At 40.1% G+C, this 22,241-nt stretch overlaps 1 protein-coding gene across 3 annotated transcripts in view; it reads left to right on the top strand.

The window, feature by feature from the left end:
- Positions 1–22,241, top strand: part of CADPS2 (calcium dependent secretion activator 2) — a 501,284-nt gene that overhangs the window by 409,120 nt on the left and 69,923 nt on the right. For 2 of the 3 annotated variants that reach the window (XM_067564292.1, XM_067564291.1), the window contains exon 19: positions 16,874–17,015. In XM_067564292.1, the coding sequence (XP_067420393.1) occupies positions 16,874–17,015 (142 nt within the window). Of the gene's footprint in view, positions 1–16,873; positions 17,016–17,140; positions 17,261–22,241 lie in introns of all 3 variants that reach the window. The other variant, XM_067564293.1, reaches the window with a different exon arrangement.

Below are 22,241 nucleotides of genomic sequence, written 5' to 3'. Positions count from 1 at the left end.
TGTAGCTTAATTTCTCCTTCCTTCTGTTGTATTTTTAAGTATTTACCTCTCTAAATTATTTTAGGGTATGATTTGTGTGAAAGAAGCTATAGAAAATAAAGTTGCACTGTGCTATTGTATATATGTCTTCCCTTTAATTGAGGGATTATATAGTATAAAATACAGGAAGAAGAGTCATAAGAATGTTATGAAATAAAATATTCTGAAAATATAGGTAGATAGTGTTAACTTAAAACTTTGGACCCACAAAATCCTATGCTGTCCTGGGTATATTAATGCAAAGAATTTAAGCCTGATTTCTATAAGCAGGTAACCAAAAGAGGTCTGCCCTAGGGAATTTACAAGGCTTTACCAGGGGTTTCCATTTAAATAATTGAAAACTCCCTAGACTTACCTGCCTCGGTTTAGCCTTGAGAGGATATGGATACAGACCTCAGCTTAAAGGATTGACACAGTCACTAATTTCTTCAAAAACAAAGTATATCTTTATTATCTAATAGAATTGGATTTTAAAATAAAATAAAATAAAATAAAAAATCAATACAATATAATAAAATAAAATGAGCCACTTAGGACAATACAGAATACTATAACTTAATCAAATATAACATAAACCATAAAATTGCAATACAATACTCACAACACAATGTAACATTTCCTTAGCATGTATTACAATGTTATGAATACTTAATTGTGGCACGGCATAATGAACATATAGCATTGCAACATATAACATAAAGAAATCCTGTGTACATATGTATAAAGCTTTAGTACAATGTTACATTAGAATACCAAACTTATTACAATATAACGTCATTCCCTCATACATATGTATACAGAGACATTACAATAGTACACTTACTAATGCTAATACAAACTAACAAACATTCTATGAGTGTTGATCGGGCAATCATAGAATGGTGGGATTAGAGATCATTCAAGTGCAGGCATCCAGCTTTATTTACAATCATACTCATGCATTTCTTATATTTAGAGGAGTTATACTTATTCTCCTTCTTAAATCTCTCTGTCCCATCTATGGGTCTTTCTGCACTGTCAAGCTTGCTGCTGCTGCTGCTTCTCCTGCTGCCAAGGTTTTCTTCTCTAGTCACCATAACACACACTCAAGCCTGTCAGCTCTCCACCTTATATATGATTTTTATGACCTTTTCTGATCCTTTCATTGGTTGCTTTCTTAATGTTAATCAACTGCATGTTTCCCACTCAGGGCTAATCTCATTTCTGACCAATCAATTGCCCAATATGTTAATTAGCTTTAGTTGTTTACCTCAAAGTTGGATCTCCATGGATCCTCCTTCCAAGTGACATCATTTTTAACCAATCAGCTATCCCATATGCTAATTAGCTTCGCTTATTTACTTCTAACTTTGGATCCTCCTCCTTACATACTGACCCCTCCCTGCAGATATTAGGAGTGACCTTTATTTCATCCCAGTCTGCTTTTCTGCTCTTGGTCAGTTTCTTAATACCTCCATTTTGTTTCTTTCTTTCTCTTAGCAATGACATCATCAACCACTGTTTTGGATTTCTACTTCAACTTGCTCTAAACTATCATTATTTAGTACATATTAAAAGCATTAAACTTAAAACTAGCTATATTTCTATTCATGCCTAATCATTATGATTCTGTTAACATCTTTGGTATTTAAATCAGAACAGAACAGATAAAATCCATGATGTTTTTCTCTCCTTCTCTGCCTGATTTTCAGTTGTGTGGCTAAATGATGTCTCTGGTGCTGGTTTCCTTATACGGACTAGATCCGTGTTAAAAATCTCTTGTATCAATACCATATAAATGTGTCTAGCAAATCATGTTAGAAACCTATTAAGAAATATCAATTTCCTTATAATTAACCTCATATAGAGCATGCTGTGGAGACACTGCAGAGTTATCTTTCATTTTGCAGCATGCCATATTAACACAGGAAAGAAAACTGGGAGAAAAATTCATTAACAATTGTAATATTTTAATGTACTGGACAAAATACTCCCCCTGCCCTTCCTCCTTGTTATTGTTATTATGTAGTTCCAACAGGATTGAATTTCCTAGAACAGTCAGCATATATGAACATTCAATATAAAAGGCAGAGCATGTAGCAACTCCTATAGTTAAGGTTGCACAAATGTTTACATTCTAAAGAAATTCCATCTGCATTTGTGTATAAGTTGTTTTTGTGGTTGAAACTTGGGAGGTTTGTTCTCAGTTCAGTTTTTTTAAAACTAAAACAATATTTTCAAAAATGAAGAGTGTAAAAAATGTGCTTTCTTCCCATTATACAAAAATTTTCAACTTTTTTAACACTATATTGTAGATGGTTAAAAAATGCCATTTGGCAGATGTTTCTTTCAGTGGTCTGATAAATTGGTTTTGAATTGTTAAAGGGTAAAGATTTGAAAAATATACTTTGCACATCTACACTGGATTATGTCTCACAATCTCTTAATGATCTGCTGGGATTCTGTTGGTTCTGAGCATGTGAACATAGCTTTGGAAAGTCTCAGGCTCTGCTCTGTCTTTTTATATAGTTAGAGAAAGTGAACAGGGAAGTAGGCAGAGCAGCAAATGAGCCTTGTGTCCATCTTCACAATAAGTCAAAATGCATTTGAGAAGAGGTTGGATTCCCAAGGATACCTGGTTCTTTTTATACACTATATTTGGAATATATATGGAAGGGGCAGGACTGGAAAGATATTCATACAATGTAACTCCTACCTTTTCATATTAGACTGTACAGAGCATTCTGTTATTGTCTGGCAGATATTTATATATTGTGGGATTTCTTTGTTCCTTCATTTTTTTTCCAAACAACAGAAATTCCATTTTTTTAAAAGTAAAAATAAAGACAGAGATAAAAATAAAATTAGGATTGCCTGTGCAGCCTAAGCTCTGCTTGTCGTCTTTCTTAACATGTTTAATACTTTATTTTCTGCAACACTTCTTTGAGACTTCAGGTATTTTCTTGTCAGCTCTTACCTATTGTTTTATGTTTAACACTAACAACTGTTCAAAAGTAAGTAGTACTGATCCTTCAAGTTTATTTGTCATAATAATGATAATGCCTCATTTAAATGTAGCACTTTTCATTCATGCAGCTCAAAGCACATCATAAAGGAGGTTAGTTTAATTATCACCATTTTACAGTTGCAGAAACTGAGGCACAGAGCAGCACAGAGACATGCTCAAGGTTACCTATCAGGGCAGTGACTGAGCTGGAATTAGAACCTACATCTCCCATCTTATTTATCTATTTATTTTTGCATAGTCCATGTAAACTGTAGGATGAAAAAGTTTTCCTATTTAACCCTACATTTAGTGCATCTTTAATAGGTTCCTCCTAGCTGCCTACCTTTATTCTAGTTATGGGCATATACTGTGGGACTGTATTTGGTTTTTTGTTCCTATCAGACATATGTCTACATGTTACTAGTTAATATGTGACCATATGTTGCAGAACTATGCTTGAGGTTTCATTGTCATTAGGCATCTCTTTATATCAATGTGATGGTGTACACTCACCACTGCGGCGCCTCCTGCTGGCCATCACAGGCATTAGGTGGTGCTTTGCCTGCCTGTTTGCTCCTGGATCCATGTTTCTCTCAGGACCACAGCTTCCTCTTCATGACATGGTCTTCTGGCTATGTCATGATCTGTGCTCCCCGCTTCCAGGGGCTGTTTCTGCAATCCTTGTCCAGTCACTTTTCTCAGTGGCGACTGTAGTCTACTGTGTGACCACTTCCCCTGTGGCAGGGGGTGGAGGGGAGGGAAGTGGCCACACTTTCCAGCCCAGGGACCCTATAGAAGGCAGCCACTTGCTGCGTCCCCTTCAACTTCTCCATCCGTTTCCCTAGGCCACTTCTCGATGGCCCCCAGATAGGTTGACCAGATGCAAGTCTGAAAAATCAGGACGGGGGTAGGGGTTTATAGGCACTTATGTAAGACAAAGCCCAAAAGATTGGAACTAGTCTTCCCCCACCAGCACCCTCTCTGCCCTGGCTTTAGGCCCTTAGCCTGCAAATTCCTGCAGCCAGCCTGAAGTTGTCCTTAGCTCCCCAGTCCCTGTGTTAAGCACTGCTCTGTCCTAGGTGCTAAGTGTCTTCAGCTAGGAGCACCAGGGAGTGACTGACTCTCCTTTGCCTTGTAGCTCTTCTTATATGGGCCTGCTGGGCCCTGATTCAGTCCATCTCTAATTGGCTGCTTCCTGCGCCTCTCTGGAGCTCTGTTAACCCCTTATTGGCCAGTGGGAGGCAGATGCTCCATCACAAGCAATAAAATGATTTTTTCAGAATTTGGGGATTTGTAGAGGCATTGAGGTGCTGTCTCTCTTGTACCTTATTTCCTATAGTACCTGTCTTATTTTTTCACCTATGTAGGTGATGTCTCAGATTAGCAGGCAAAGTGGTTAACATAGTGTGCAGTTTATTTTCTTCTGATACTTATTACACAGGTTGTCCCCTTTTGTGCTTAGTGCCTCAAGAATAGAACCCTCTTGGTTTAGGATGACATCAGGGCTATCGTCTGCTAGCACAGGTTGCTACCTCCACATCATGTGTAAGCATGAAGAGAAGTTATGTTTGGTATATTTTGGGGATTGGGTATTTTGTAAGAATGTAAAAATTGTGTGTCACCTTTCAGTTACTTTCCTTACCAAGAAATCTCTGTCTGATCTGAGGTCCCATTTAATGCTTGCTGCATCTCTCTCCTTTCTGGCATTACTCATTAACTTGTTGCCTGGCATTGTTGCTGCATTACTGTCTGACACAGGCATTTTCCCAGATTAGTGGAAGTACAAAAACTGTATGGTTAACTCATGTGGTCTCTGTGCAAGTAAGTGCTCTCCATAAAGTATTGCTCAGTGAAAACATTGGTAAAGCTGCTCTGAGTAAACCTTACATCCCCAGTGGGCAATATGACAGCAGCCAACTTAGAAAAGCCACGCACTGAGGGCTTACCTGTTGATGTGTGTTGTCATAATGGTTGTTGTTGGTTAAAGGAATAATGATAGAACATTCTTACTAGACCGTATGGAGGAACAAGAAAAGCTCACACTCATGCCTTAGGCTATATGCCATTAAAAAAGGCATTGACAATGCACAACTGTCTGTGTGATTGTGAGTGGAATGGACACTGGCATATGGGCATCTGAAAGAAAGGAAGCATATTTACATAGAAAATTTATTGATGTGAACGTGCTAGTATCGTTGAGATTGTGTCAGCATTTCTACTGCAAGCCCATGTTTCATAAAGCTATAATTCACCATAAAATACTTGAGCTTTGCTGAAACTTCGCATGTACCATCTCCATGTGTGAGACAAACCAGTTCAATCATTTTTAAGTCAGGTGGATTTTTTTTTTAAATAGTGGCATTATGAGTGAAGAAGCTTTTGAGCCTTAAAATCTAACTTTATGCAGTGCCTGTATATGATTGGACACAACTTGAAGTGGTCTCAGGTTAAAAAACAACAGCACCCCAACTGTTCTAAATCAGTACCCATGCCAACTACATACTTATATGATATACCATGTCCAACTGAGTAATTTATTTGGAAAAAAAATCAGCCATATGTGGCTATACATTATAACCCAGTTGCTGCAGAACATTTGGCAATTAACATCCTCCATTGATCTCAAACTCCTTCATATATACACATCATAAAATGATGGAATTAAAGAACTTCAGGTCTTCCCCGTGTGCATCAGTGCTTTTGATATTTGCTTGGTTTTTCTCAATTGTAGTGAATTTTTAGTGCCCCACAAGCTCTGTTTTTGCCCCAGAGCTCTACCTAACTGGTAACTTTAGGAGATTTGCTAATCTCTGGTGTTTAATCCAGGTGAAAGCTGTCCATTGACTGAAGGTTTTGGGGGATCAATTATTGCATACTTTGTTAGGGAGAGTGACTGCTGCTGTCCTCTGAAAGATGGGGCTAGGATAGGGTTTCTTCTTGAAGGAGCAAGTTTTACATCACCTCAACTTCCTCTTCCTTTGGGGTCCCTTCTAACATATCCCATTTACCTTCACTGGTAGGAGCCAATACATCAGATGGTAACCGCTTAGACAAATTATATTGAGTATAGTTGGGAAGAGTAAGACCAGTGGAGCTGACAGGACAGGGGAGACGGACAAGTAGTGTGAGTCTCTCTGGTCTTTCTCTGAATAAGAAGGGAGGGGCATCTCTTCCCACATGTAAGTGGGAAGTTTTTGTTTGGGAGGGGGAGCAAGGAGGAAAGTGAGACTTCTTTTGTTATTTATTTTCTTTACTCTTGTAAAATTACAACAAAGTCACCTGCTGTCTCAGAGCTGGAGCAGAAGTGGCTATCTTTAAGGTAAAAAAAAAAAATCTTGTGAGAAATGGCTCACAGACATCTTTGTGTGCACCATTGTTAGTTTTTAGAAATTAATCATGGAATCTGCAGTAACAGACATAAACAGAACACAAGAGGAAGAAAGTAATATGTTAAATAAAAGTATGAAAGGAAATTATATAAAATACAAGAAGGAAAAAATAAGAATAGCAAAAAAACAAACAAATCAAAACAGTAACATAGCATTGATATGAATTGTATTTCTGGTATTTAATACCCATGACAATGAAGTAGTTGCTCAGCTATGACAGAAATGGACAAGCAGATTCAGAAATCTGTTGGTGGCACTAGATATTGAAAATCTAAAATTACAAGTTGTACAGTATGTGGGTGAAGAGATAAAGGAGATTTGTGATTCATTGACTAGCTCAATGCCTCACTAAGAAGTCCTTGAAAAAGTCATTATTGTTCTTACTGATGACTTCTCGCTCTGAACCAGAGTGTGATGTATGAAGTACTTGTTTTCAGACAAGTTGAATAGTAACTTGAAGCCTGACCTGTGTATGATAGATCTATAACACCAACTGGCACTCCCATATGAGTTTGCTGACTTGGATTCTAAAGTCATTAGGACCAAATCCTAGAGTCCTTACGCCTAGGAAATATTCCCAGTTATTTCAATGGAAATCTTTCTTGAGTATAAGTATTCAGGAATTTTGGCCCATACCTAATAAAAATTAGCTATAGTGCCATAACCTGCCTTTTAGTTCAGTGCTGCACTTTGAGTCACTAAAATTTAATACTGAGCATTAAATAGTTCTGTAAGAAGTTTCAGGCAAAAGAGTTCCATTACTTGGGTACCCAGAACTCCTATTGGCTGAGTGAGCATTTTAGATGCACAAGAATTCTTGAGTGAGCCTTTTGTTGTGCTTCATCTTTCAAGTATGAATTTAATTGTGGTCTCATTAGTACAGGGTAAGAGAATTTTAAGTTTCTTTGGCCTTAAAATACTTTTAGGTCAAATTTGCAGCCTGTTTCCACTAATACACCTAAAAATCATGGTTACATTCCTTTACACGTGCAAATACAGGTTTCTGTGTGCATGAAGAGATACACTTGCAAATTTTGCCAATGCATGAATAACAGCTTAGCCATTTAAAGATTTGAAAAAATAACATTCTAATGGAAAATGACTACAAATGCAATATAAACTTTCTTTCTTCTTTCCAGTTTACTGGACCATTTTCAACAGCCACACACAGAACATTGATCCCCAAGTTCATTTGCTTGTTGAACCCTACTGATTCTTTTTATACTTTTAATTAAAAAATGCCATATAATTATATTATTCAATTATCAGCAGTTTACAACAACACAGAATAAGAAAGCATATCTGCCAGCAGGGCCAGATGATACCTTCTTAGAGAATCCAGTGGGGGGGGGGGGGGAAGTAAGATAGTCTAAAATTATCTACAAAAGTGGGCCAATTTTTGTCTGTGGGAAAGAGGCTGATATTAAGTTGCATCATTCTTCCTCCTTTACAGTCCTGCAGGAACAGTTTCTTTCTGCACGCATGCAGTGTGTGTGTGGTCTGTTTGTGTAACTCATGCAGTTTTCCTGTACCTTTTCTTCAGAGGATGGCTTGACTCCACTGACTTTAGAGTCCTGATTTATACTGGTGTAAGTGAGATTAGAATCAGCCTTTCATAATTCTTAGCCTGCATGAGCAATGTAGTCTGTTTCCCTCTTCTGGAGGTGAAGCCTCATTCCAGGGCTGCAGTATTATTTACACTGCAATAAATAGTGTTATTGGAAACCTGTCTTATGATCACACTGTTACTGTATTTAGAATATTCAAGAACGATAAGTTAAGAGCAACTTTTATCTTTCATTTCAGTATTTCTTGGATCTTCCTTAGGCTTTCCCTGCTCCCGAAATCAGTTTTTGAATAGTACATGTGCAGTATTTCCGTTTTGTCTTTTTTACTCCAATCATGTCATTTTTGTGTTGTTGTGCTATGTGAATGTAAGAGATTTTCATGCACAGAGGATGTGGGATGGGTGAATTCACCAGGGAAGGGAGAATTAAGCTAGATGGCTCGAAGATAAGTGCTAGAATTATACTCTTTGTAATGGAGGTAAACTTCATGATTTGACAAAGTTTCCTCATCCTAAGATTTTTTGACAAATCTCTTTAACTCTCATTGAATGAGTCCTATTTAGCCAAAGTGGAAAAGATAACTTAGAATCAGCATGTGCGTTTTGGCTGTGTATTGCCAGATCTGTTGTGCAGAAAGGCAGCACGTCAGGACTTTATTACGGGTTATCTCCCAAAACCTACCTAGCACTGTTGCTTGGTTGGATGATGATACTCATTTTAAATTAGGTCAGTTAGTCTATTTGGTCGTGCTGGAACTCTCAACAGCTTTTTATACAACAAGCCATGATTTGTTACTTTGGCAACTGAGAGATGTTGCTGGTATGTCTGTAACTGCCCTCCAGTGATTCCACTCATACCTGTAATGCAAGAGCAAGTCAGTGCTTGATGGTCAATTGCATGACATCACTGAGGGATTTGCAGTGTGACAGTCCCACAAGGCACCTTCTTGTCTCCCATCTTCTTTGATGTACAAGTGATACTTTTTTGCAAGCTCATTTCTAAACATAGGATAGAGTCTCATCGATAGAGGTCCAGTCGGGTGAATCAGGTGTTCCGCAGCAGCCCTGAGGCTGACAGCTGCTTCAGCCTTGCCCCAGAAGTCAAAGATGTCCTGGAAAATCACAGAATCCATGACCTCCATGACCATCCGCATCCAATCCACAGTCCATAAAAAGTGGTCTGCAGATATCTCCAGATTTTCAGGGTTCTACTCATCAGTATGCTGATGATCCTCAGCAGTATATTTCTTGTCCCATGGTCTGCAAGTCTATTATCTACCCTGGAGGAATACTTGAATGAATTCTCCAGAGTACAGCAGAGCTGCCATGTCCTCAACCCTGGGAAAATAGAAGGCTTGCTGCTGGGTTAACAGTATGACAACGCTCACTCCTCTTTCATGTCCTCACTTGTAGAAGGATTTATTTGGAGGTAGAGTCAGGTTAAGAATCTTGGCATCATTTTACACAATTTCTTTTCCCTGCAAAGCTGAGCACTGGCTTGATATGAAAATGTTTTTTTTCAGTTGTGCAATTTGTATTTGCTGTGCCCTTTTTAATCCCATTCCAGTCTCTCAATAGCAACACATCCTCCTGTCCATGAGGCTTGATTATTGTCATTCCCTCTGAGCACAGCATGCAGCAGGGCATCTCTACTGCTTGTTCAGAAAGCAGTGGCACGCTTGCTCACCCATTCAAGCCACTATGATTATATTATGCCAGCATTGCATTATAGGCATTGACTGCCTATAAAGTTGCAAGTTGCTTTAAAACTGGCACTGTTATTTTTTTATAAAGCTCTCAATGGTGTTGGGCTTGTCTCTACTCAAGACCTCCTCCTTGGAAATCATTCTAGTTGATATTCTGAACCACCCACCTTTTATGTCTAAGGCCAGCAATGCTCAATTTTTTGTTGTTGTGGTAATCTTTGGACTTGGAACATGCTCTCTGTATGTATTATGCGTCCATGGGTTGGTATGTAATCTCTTTTTTCTGTATTATTATGGATCATGGTTATGCTGATGTTTAAAATACATAAAAACAAAAAAAGCTTACACTCTGCTTTTCAGCAATTCTAAAATGGGCATCAAATTTGCTGCCAATTATAAAAATAATTATGCTGAAGCTAAGTAATTAAAAATTACTAGCACTTATAAAAATAACACTTTGTACGGCTTAGCAGGGAGGTGAATGCAAGGTAGTTAATAGTATCTGTCTTTTTAAAGAAAACAATTCTTGTCTTCTGATTGTTACCTTTGAAACAATACTATTGTGTCCAGACACTCAGCTCAGTGACACCCCCTGCTACTGATGCTGGCAGCAATGGGAGACAGATAGTGTATTCCCTTGTGCAGCAGCCCCACCTGTCCCAGGTGTACCATGCGGCTGGACTCCACCAAAGGCTTTCCCAAGAGCAGTATTCCTTTCAGAAGGCCACAACGTCCTCCTGGAAGGAGAGAGCGGTGTGGTAGTTGTAGTGATAATAATAATAATGCCTATTTTTTATATAGCGCTTTTCATCAGTAGATCTCACAGCCTCATCATCTTCTGTGAGGTAGAGCGGTGCTATTTATCCCCCATTTTACAGACAAGAAACTGAAGCCATTTTAAATGAGTGTCCACTACAACCAAAATGATATAACCTTCTAAAGGTGTGGCAAAGTCCCCATGAATACGTGTCCAAGGAGTCTGAGGCTGTGACCACAGGTGTAGATGAGCTGGACCAGGAATGTGCTGAATTTACTGACATGTAGTACACCTCGCCTGCCTCTCAATAACTTTCTCATTCCCCAGCCATCAGACATGACTCTGGGCTATGGCCTTCATCAGTACAATGCCAAAATGACCTTTGTGAAAAGCTTCCAAAACCTGAAATTGAAGTGATTTCAGAATGATCACTCACACTTACCATAAGATACAACCATGATTTACCGATAATTCACATTGATGTGCCACAAACTGAGTAAACTGAGAATGCTTATAATCCAGCACTGTATGTACCATTCCCTTCACAAGAGAAGGCACATCATTCTTAGCAGTTTCTTTTTTACTTCTGTGCTAGTGATGGGTAACCTATCCATCAAATGGAAATAGAACATTTTGAAGTTTTCTTGGGTTGACGGCCGCTTAGGCATGACAGCCCATCAGCATTGCCATGCTGAATCCATTTATGGAACTGGATGGTATAGGAATGAGCTGAAAGTAGCAATGCCCATTGTGGTATACAAGCGTCAGCATATTCCATGTTTCGATCCAAAAATTGAAAGTAATGGGTGATGATCTGTCAGCAAGGTAAAATGTCTACCATACAAATAGATATGGAACTTTTGAATTCTGAAGATAATGCTGAAAACTTCTCACTCTGTTTGCACATAGCTCTTCTTAGAGTAGTGACTGTTTGTGATGCAAAAGCAGTTGGTTTCTCCATGCCATGAAAATAAATGTGGGAAAGAACTGCTCCCATATATCATGAAGCATCACATGACAAATGCAATGGTAATAAATGACTGATGTTAAGTTTCTTTGCTTCCTTAAATGCACCAATCACACTTTTTAGTTTTCTTTGTTTGTGAAGAAAGTTCATGTAAATGTACCAATATTGTTACCAGATAAGGCAGAAATTTATCATAGTAGTTAAGCAATTCTAAGAAAGAACCAACTGTGACCCATTCTCTAGCATTCTCTAGCGCTTCAAGAACTACATTCTCTTTCTCTGGCAAGCCTGTGGCATCAATTACATGTCCAAGGTATTCAACTTTAGTTTGAAAAATTCACATTTGTCTTGACGTATTTCCAGCCCATGATCTTTCAAACATTGCAAAACAGCATCCAAATTTTCAAGACGATCCTCTGGATCCTTTTCTGTAAACAGGATGTCATCCAAATAGCATTGAACACCATTCAGTGCCTTCAGGATCTCATCCATGGCTTTCTGAAACAGAGCCAGTGCCAATGTGATACTGAAAGGCAACCCGTTATAATAAAATAAGCCTTTTTGCATGTTGATTTTGAGATATTTACAAGATGCTGGATCAATCTCCATTGTCAGTGTGTATTGAGCCAATCCAATTTACTGAAACAAATAAATCTTCAGTACGAGGTAGTGGATACTGGTCTGCACATAAAACTAGATTCAGCATCACTTTGAAATCTCCCCAAATATGGACTGAGACATCTTTCTTGATCACTGATATGAAGGGTGTAGCCCACTCCCTATGTGAAACCAGTGACAAGACTGCAATGTTCACTAAATAATCCAAATCAGCTTCTACCAGAGACTCTTGTCTTTTTCCACATTATGAATTCCTGACTTCTGTCCTTTTGTAAATTCAGTCTTCGTAGGTGTCTTCTTGGATGTATGATTACTTTGTGTTGCTGGTCGTTGAACTGTATGGCAGGTCACAACGATGTGTCCTTTCTTCTGGCACTTTCTCCAAATGACCTGGTGTGCCTAGCCCCCCTTACTTCTGGTGTGTAATTTGTGCGCAGTGGCCACACAGAAATTCCTCACATTCCCATTGACCTCTGTCTTGCCAACTCATAAGATGAACTCAGTTCACACTATATTTTTCTTTTCAGTTTGCATTGCGACTGCTACTTCATGTGATGGGGTGTTCAAGCCCCACACTGGGGAGGTAAGGGTTAAGGAGCAGTTCTGGTTCCAGAAACCCATGCCCAGTCCCTGCTGGGCATACTCACAATGGGGCTGAGCTCAAAAAGGAGCAAATTAGCTTAGTCTAGGCGGACCAAGTAGGAGAGCAGTTATGAGGTGCAGGCTCCTGCAGGGAAGCTGCCAGAGTCCCAGGTGGCTGGGATCAGGCCCCAAGCCACTGCAGGCCCTTCAACAGCAGAGGACCCTCTAAACTGGACTCCAGGTGGAACTCAGAAGTGAACCAGTGGCACCAACGGAGGAACCAAAGCCGGGGTAGGAAGTAGCCCAGGGACCAGGATTAAGGGTACCCACCCCCTAGGATGCATATTTTGAATTATTGTTTCATTGGGCACTGGGTTGGAGCCTAGCGGAGTAGGGAGGACCCAGATTCCCCTACCCTGGCTACTGACTCTAGCCAATGGGCAATACAGCCACTGACAACAGCTGCTTGGTTACATGGCTATTGACTGTCGCTCCTGGGTGACACGACCATTGACTCTCACCACTGGGTAATACAGCCACAGACTTCAAGTGATAGGCAAAGTGGCTATTGACTCTTGCCACAGGGTGACACGACCACAGACTCTTATCACTAGCTGACACAGCCCAGATTATTACCACTAGGTGGTACTGCCAGGCACAGACACCAACCACCCCCTCTCTGAGAGTTTAACACTTCTTGAATGTTCTTGAACATACTTCTTGAATGTAAACGCTGATACAGTCAATAACTTCTTCTGAATCTGGACATTGCATAATCCAGAGACAAACTGGTCATGCAGGGCATCACTTAATGTTTGTCCAAACTGACAGTGCTCTGACAACTTCGACTCTCCACTTCCCTGATGTTGCTGATGGAACCAATATAATTCTGCTATCATCAGTGGTGTAGGAAAAAACATTCCTGCAGTGGTGCAGTAGTTATGGCATACGTGGCAGTCCTGGGCACAGTTGGAGACAATAGATTACACAGCAGTCCATATGCCTTTGGACCCATCATTGTCAGCAAGGTTGAAACTCAGTGTCCATCTGGAATGATGTTGCAGGTTATAAATTGCTCAAAATGTTCAAGGTTCACCACCCAGGATTCACAGTTTTCGTTAAAATCAACAAAACTGCCGACAAATGTTGGCATTTCTCTACTCTCATGTTGGACTTCATGCCTTCTGGATGTCTTCTCTGCCACAGGAAAACTGTTGTTTTTTTCTTTTTGTTTCTGCACTATCTGCCTCTTCTGGCTGTGTGTCAACACTGCACATTGCAGAATTTTTCCTATGGCTGTATTTGGGCTCCCTTTGCGGGCTATACACATTCAGTGCAGGCTAAGCTTTTGCCTGCGTGCACATGGTCAACCAGTAGGGTTGCTTATTTTCCTCTCAGTGCTTTGTTCACAGTAGCTCCAGGCAGAAACCTATTCCTTTGTTCTGTTTTTACTGTGAGTTCCCCACTCTATCTGTCTGGTTCATGCTGTCCCAGCAGCAAAAGCAGCCGTCTGTCACCTTGTGTCTCTAGGTGAAATTTCCACTTTTTTCTATAGTATTATTTGCTTCCTTTTTCTTCTTGTTCAGGCACAGGCAGCACGGGACACCCGTGGGATAGAAATCCTTCACCGGCACACATTATATGTGGACCCAGAAGAGAAGAAGATACAGAGACAGAGAAGCTCCACAGCCAGCTGCCATTAAAACTATTTATTGTTCTCGCAGCAAAACTGAAACTAACATGAAAGTGAGGCTTTGCCCTGGGGAAGGTGGGAGTGATCAAACATTTAAAGGGACAGGACATCACATTACGCTCTATTACTTTATTAATTTTTTAATTTATTTGATTTTAAATTGCACAGGTTTTTTTAACTCTGATTTTGTTACTCAATAAAATTATATTCTGTGGAAAATAATTCATCTTTATTAGTTCACAACATATGCTGCAGAATGCCTTGCAATCCTGAATGCACCCATGTACTTGTTATTGTGCAGTGTGTGACATAACTCATGGAACAGTAATAAATACAGTGTAATAATCATAAATGTACAGCAAGCACCATAAAATGAATAGGTACATTGACAGTGTTGTATTCATAGATGGGCACCAAGCACCACACAATTCCTAACAGGCCCCAAAACTGCAGGGCCAGGTAGAGCAGTCTACCACAACACATTACAGTGGCTCACTGTTAAAATGCTCTCAAGGCCTCTGTCAGCCATATAGCTCCACAATGAGCTCTTCTAATAGCTCTTGTGTCTGGCAGTTCAAACTCTGCAGACAGCTGCTCCACCTCTGCCCTTCACTCCAAAAGCAACTTTCCCCCTTTGCTTCACAGATATTATGCAGGACACCGCAGATAGCTATAACCATTGGGATATTTTTCTCAGAGATCCAATCTTGTGAGTAAACAATACCATCATCCCTTCAATCATCCAAAAGCACATTCAATTTTCATTCTGCACCTTCTGAGCCAATAATTGAATTTTTCCTTGTTGCTGTAGAATTAGTCAGTGTACCTCTTCATGAGCTTCAACATCACAAATGGTAATTCACCAAGAAAGTCCCTGCTTGCAGCTTTCTGAACAGTCCTGTGTTCTTAAAGATAAGAGTGTCATGCACCTCCCCTGACCAGCTAACATTGGTGTTGATGAAATGTCCCCAATGATCCCCCAATGTTTGCATAACTATAGAAAAGTAACCCTTTCTGTTAATATATTCCTGGGCAAAGTGGACTGGTGCCAAAATAGGGATATGTGTGCTGTCTGTCAGTCCATTGCAGTTCAGGAGCCCCAGTGCTGCAGATCCATCCACTATGTCTTGCACATTTCTGAGTCTCAGGCCTGTGTAGAAGGAGACGGTTAATGGCCCAGCACACTTGGATGACAGCAGCCCCCAGAGTGGATTTTCCAACTCTGAAATGATTTCCCACTGACCAGAAGCAATCCAACATTGCAAGTTTCCATAGCGTGATCGCCACTCGCTTCTCCTCTGTCAGTGCAGCTTTCTTTGTGGTGTCTTTCTTTCTGGAGTGAGCTCAGCACACAGAAACAGGAATGTGGCCTTTTGCATCTGAAAGTTCTGTAGCCACTGCTCAATGTCCCAAATCTTCATTACGATGCAGTCCCACCAGTCAGTGCTCATTTCTGAGGCCCAGAAGTTGTTCCACCATCTGCAGCTGCAGCTTGAGCTGGATCTCAGGCTCTAAAGCCCACCTCTCTCCCTAGGCTTCAGACTCCAAGCCAGCACTGTCTAAAGAGCTCTTTTTAGAAAAGGCTCATTCCCATGGGCTTCAAAATGCTGTGTAAGATATACTCTGCCCGGTCAGAGGATGGTGAGGATATTAAGGGAGCATGGGGGCTTGTTTGGATAAGGATTTTTTTTTTAAATTCAGAATCTTCTAGTAGAGCACATTGTTAGCTTGTGTCTCACGAGTCTTCTGCATAATATTAGTCGTCACACTCATTCTCTCCCTCCCCGCCCCCCGCTATGATTTGTCACACTCATTGCATCTCTTCTTGCATTGTATTGTAAGCTCCTTATAGCAGGCACTGTGTCTACTTATGTGTATGCATGGAGCCTGGTAAAATTGGACCTCAACCTTTCAGCTTTAGTATTATATAAATAACTGAATATTATTTCATTGCTAATAGTGTGTATACCTGTTTTGTTTGTTGTCTTAGCATCCAAGTATTCTATTAAGGCAATATAATTATTAAGCCCTGATTCAGCAAATCACTTAAGCACTGACTTAAGTCCATCCCTATTCAGCAAAACGCATAAGTATGTGCATAAGTTTCATGGTAGTGAAAGCTAAGCACATGCTTAAGTGCTCTGCTGAACTGAGACCTAATTCTGTACATGCATAGTGCATTCAGTTAATTATAATACAAGAGTATCATCTGTGAATGTGCAAGCATACTATTTTCCAATTCAGTCACATTATGAAGAAGAAACTACATGATATAAAGCAAGAATGATTGGAATGGCCAAATTCTGCCTTGGCATACGCAGACACTGCTCTGTTGACTTCCTAATGTAAATAATAGTTCATTACTGAGAAATAAAGCTAGCCTAAACTTAAGAAAAGCCCTTACGAATTTTTCTGACATGGTATTCTTTACAGAGGTTGAGTTATGCTATCACTGCTCTTAGAACTATTTATGTACTGGTACATTTTAGGAGATTTCTTTTGCTATAGCTAATGAAAATGGATTACAACCTATTGAGTAATTGAGAACTGTTCTTGTTTGTTTTTAAAGTACTTCTGTGCAATGGAAAGTTTCACAAACACTTGCAAGAGATTTTTGTTCCTTTGGTCATCCGCTATGTCGATCTCATGGAATCATCCATTGCCCAGTCCATTCATAGAGGTCTCGAACAAGAGTCCTGGCAGCCTGTCAAGTAAGTGTTCATAGAAGGTCTAACTAGTGCACCTATGTATATCTTTATACCTGATCTGGTTTACTCCTCTGTTGTCTTCTAAATTCTATTTTTATTGTATTCCTACATTGTTTATTTCTTCACAGGAGCATCACCAACAGTCTTCCCAATGTAGCTCTTCCGAAAGTTCCAAGTTTGCCTCTTAATCTTCCACAGATACCTAGCTTTTCTGCACCAACCTGGATGGCTTCTTTATATGATTCCACGTGTGTATTCTTCACTAATCTTCTGACTGTTTGTCAGCTCTGCATGGCTTTGCTGGGTGTCCTGTACAGTTATATTTGGATTGCATGGTGTTTATGATTGCGTAGTTGGAAACAATAATTTCTCAGTTGTGAGCCAAGCATGGAATATCAGTGCATTGTGCGTTTTAGTGCATAAAAATACAGCAGAGTGTTATAGTTCATATCTCACTTAAAATCAACTTGGCAAAGGTTTGTTGTGATACAGTTAGAAGTTAACAGTCTTAATGTCATAATTGCTCTTCTTTTTCAGTTAATAAGCAGGGGAGAAAAATTGCAATAATTGTCCTTAGACCATGTTTTCATAAGCTACAATAGCTCTTCATGTTTCCGCATGAATGTGACTAATTCATTGCACGTGCAAAATGGTTCAGAAAACAGTTTAAACAATTGTTTGCAATGTTTCTGTTAGATTTAAATTTTCCATCTTAAAGGGAAACAGTAAAGATGAGTAGGCCCAAAATTTGACCTACATTATTTTCTTTTTATGTTTTTCTTCACCACAAGGCTTTTTTTTTTTTTAAATGGAACCAGCAGCCCTTGCCCCAGTTGAGCAATCCCACACTAACACACTGAACCTCTGTGTGTCTGCCTGTTTATGTATGAGTATGGATGTGCATGCACCATTGAGGAAAATAGTTTTGGGTAAAGAAACATGTCTCACTTACTAGTTCCCAAAAGAGGGGGGTTAATAGGAACAACAGAAAATATTTTTACATTTTGAAAACTAATCTTGACAATCCTTTAAAGCTAGAGATAATTTAATGTTTTGAAAAACATGCACTTTTTTTGTTTAAACAAGCAAATGCCTAAATTCTGTGTTTGTGGTCAGAATTATGTAGCCAAGTATATTGAGTAATGTGCCTATAGACTTTTGGCACTTATTTGTTAGCTGTTAAGGAATTTGTTCTTTCTGGCTCCCCCAAGGAATTGTCAACCTTTTTCCTCATCCTTAGGCTATTACACCCTTTGTTTGACTTTAACATTACAAGTTTGCACCTGCATGGTTTTGCCTTTATAAATCATTATTCCAGCTTTGAATCACAACTCAATGGTGTTTTGCCTTTCAAAACTATTCCCACCTGCTTATTCCTGTCATTTGAAGGTTACTTTCTTAAACAGTATACTGCACAGTTTACACTTTCTTGAGGCTTAATGTTCTTAACTGTGGTCTTCTAACACAGTTTCTCAACCTTTGAAGAAGCAAGCACCCCCCAACTTCTGAAAATGTTAATAAGTACCCCAACACTCAGTTTTTCACGGGATTTTATATTTACAGACTAATGTGAGACATATGTTAGAAGAAGGGCTGAGTATATAAGGCTGTGATATGACAGATGTCAGATCTGGTGTGGGTAGGGTTACCACCTTTACACCAGGGGTGCACAACTCAAATATGTACCTGGGCTAGAGGTGATGTTGGCCAAAGCTAGGAGGCTGTGAGCGGCATGCTGATGTTAGGGAATATAAAGCGCTGTGCCACATTTTTTTGCCATAGATTTGAGAAGAGGAAGGGGTGAGAGACATGAAAAGAGGGTAACTGGTAAAATCTGAGGCTGTCATAGAACAGTGAAATTGACAAGTTTCCTGGGCATTGGGCTTTGAGCCAGGGAAGGGGGCTGCCACCTGGGCAAGTTGCAGGTGGCTGCCACTCAATCCGAGCTGGGGCAGAGAAGGCTTCCTTGCCTGCTGGGACTCAGGGATGGGGGCAGGTGACTGCTGCCCATCTTCAAGCCGGGATGCTGGAAGCTGTCCCTCGGCTTGGAGCCGGGACGCGGGTGGCTGCCATCCAGTTGCGAGCCCAGCTCATGAAACGCAGGAAACTGCCACCGGGCTCCCACCTGGGAGCTGGGACCTGGTGGGAAGCGGGGAGCTGTTGCCCGCCTCCCCCAGAAGCTAGCGGCTGCCGCCTGCCTCCTAGCTTGGTGCAGTGACCAGGTGGGAAGCGGGGGGCTGCCACCCACCTTCCCCAAAACCCGGCAGCTGCCGCCTGCCTCCCAGCTGGGACTGGGCAGGAAGCAGGCGGCTGCAACCTGGCTTCCCGGGACTGTGGCAGCTGCCTCCCAACTCCCAGCTGGGAACTGTGACTGGGTGGGAAGTGGGGGGCTGCCGCCTGGGTTCCCCAGAAGTCGGCAGCTACCACCCGCCTCCCCTTCACTGTTTTTCCCTGGGTACTACTGCCTGTGTCTACATACCCCCGGGGTACACATACCCCAGGTTGAGAAACTATGTTCTAACAATCTGCACTTACAGCACTCCTGCCCAGTAAAAATGAATTTTCATGTACATTTTACATATGTGGACACTAGCTGGAAGTTTCTACAAACAGATGTTTTCCCCATGGGAATACATTTAGTAAGTTATCAGAATTACTGATATTATAGGCAGGGGCTGGTAGCACTGACTATGATTATGCTTTCCCAATACTTTCTATTATATGATCCTGTCTTCAGTTGCTTATAACTTTGCCAACTTTAATTGACTGGGCTGAAATTTTCCATGCTGGCTGTCTACATCAGTCTGAATTTCTTCAGAAAATTTCAGAAAAAGGGATTCAGCCATTTCAGAGAATGAGAGCAGGGACAGATGTGTGGTTTTGCCCATATTAAAAAAATTCTGGTGATCTTTTCTTCTAACAGTTATAATGCCTTCAGACGTTAGATCAGGAACTTGTAATTTGGCAGGAGGATGGCCTTCGTGTCAGCAATGTGCCTTTTATCATCCTCATGAAAACCTGCTGAAATTTGGTCAAGTTAGAAGCCTTTGCCCAGGAACCCTAATTCTTGCATTTCCTAACTTCTGATTGTTTGACATTGCAACCTGAATATTTATTTATAATTTTGCATAATTTTTACAATATAAATGAGTGAGAGAGGGAGTGTTATTAGACACACAAGTGCTATAGGGTCAAATCTGTCATCTGCTGCACTGGGATATAAGTATTTGTAAACGATATAAAGAGCATCCTCCCATTTGTAGTATCTCATGGTAGATGCCACAATGATGCAAAACAGTGCTCAGCAAAGTCTGAATAACATGCCAGCTCACACACCAAGTTCTCAAGAACTGCATTCAGCTAGTACATGTGTTGCCATCCCCAGCTGCTTGCAAGCGGTGGCTAGAGTGCTGCTTCCACTGAAAGAAACAGTAACAAACGTCCCACCAGACATTGTACAAGCTCACTGAGATATCTTGCTTAGCAGCTTCAGTGTGCTTCCAGTGCTGGCTGCACAGCTGTCTGCCAGCCACTGTCTTTTCTACCCCTTGTACCATTGTTCCTTGTAAGGGGATGAGTTAATGTAGAATATTCAGTTTCAAGATAAGTGACTCAGATCTATATGAGGGCGCTCAAACGACAATAAATAATATGATGTTCTTCAGTGTGGCCTCTGTATGTGTATTCCCATTTGTGGGACATACCCCCACCTAGTGCCATGGCATATTCTAGTAAAAGCAGTATTTCGTGGGACATCATCTGGGGTGGGAAGTCCTTTTTCCATGCTTTTCAGAAACCAGTAATTTATGTTTATTTTTCTAATCTGTTGAGGGCAGGTGTGAAAATGAAATTCTGCATTCAAAACTGTAGCGACAGGCATTCAGTGGAATTCAGATAACATTTTTGGATTAATTCCTTTAAAGTGATTACAAAAGTTGGCCATTTTAGCCAGTTTTACAGTTAATCATTTTCAGTGGCTGGAGATTTTATTATACAATGAGGAGCTAAAACACATCAGAAACTCAAACATGAGTTATTTTGAAATATTTTCTAAGAATGTCATGTCCTCTATGTAGTTGGCTATAGCCTTTTTGTTTGTGATGTGACAAGAAGAGGTTTCATATTCTAGTATACAACACTAACATCCAAGTCCCAGTAGTAAAGCTGTTGTTCCCAATAAGCACATGTTTAAATCCATCCCTCTCGGCAGAGCAGTTAAACATTTGCCTAAATGCTTTGCTGAAGTAAGGATGGGCTTAAGCATGTAGTTATGGTTAAGCATATGCTTAAGTATTTTGCTGAAATGGGATCATTGATATTAAAATGATTTTCCTTTCTGTCACTAATAATTTACACATACTTTTTTTAGCATTACTTTTTAAATATGCCATAAAATGTTGCATACGGGCCGTGTTAAATCACTGTAGATATTCTGTTGCTATTTCCATTGACACAGTTTTTTTTTCCTTCAGTGTGTGGCGAGAAACACTAAATATGTACTCTTCTCTATCATTACACTTCCACAAGAACATCATTACTGTGTTTTCAGTTGTTTTTGCTGGTCCTTTAGTTTAATGGTACATTTGGGGCATTGCATGTTAAGGGTTGGGGAGATATTAAGAGAGTAAAGTGCTGTGTGTAGTTTTCAGTATTTTGCTTGATTGGTCCCCTGAGAAGTTAACTCAGAGGATACCTTGGCTAGACTTGCAGAACGCTGTGGATTATTGTCTGATTCAGCTAAGGAAAACATACTGTAAGGCTGGGACAGTGTGTTTGGGGAAAGGGGAAGTAAAAGCTTTTAATTAGCCAGAATGGAGTTTTTTTGCCATCTATTTGTTAATTAAAATGTATTACTCTAAACATAATTTTTATTTCCTTTTTGGTTTTAAATCTTTACTCTTTTACAAGTTTTGAACCTAGCTTTTCAATTACATTTATGGCTTGTTTTGATTATACCAATGTTCCATTTCTAAATTATTTTCTTCGTTACATATGTAATAGATGTTCCATGGTCACTGTAAACATCACCATTTGCAGAAACAGGTACAACCCTCTGGAGTTATGGCCACTTTTTGTGCTAGCAATGACTTTGGTTCTCAGTATGTGAGTCATTGCTTTGTGGAGTTTTTCCTATATACAGTGTCCAGTCAATTCACTACATAATAACAATTCATTATTTTCTCCTACACCAAGATGTGCCTGCTGCAGAAAAAAGGAGGAGCCTCAAGG

This window comes from Emydura macquarii, unplaced genomic scaffold, assembly GCF_026122565.2.
Source record: "Emydura macquarii macquarii isolate MOO-44397 ecotype Brisbane River unplaced genomic scaffold, CSIRO-AGI_Emac_v2 contig_2636, whole genome shotgun sequence".
Taxonomy (NCBI): Eukaryota; Metazoa; Chordata; order Testudines; family Chelidae; genus Emydura; species Emydura macquarii.
The sequence above is the reverse complement of the archived record's forward strand: the minus strand, read 5'-3'. Positions and strand labels throughout refer to the sequence as shown.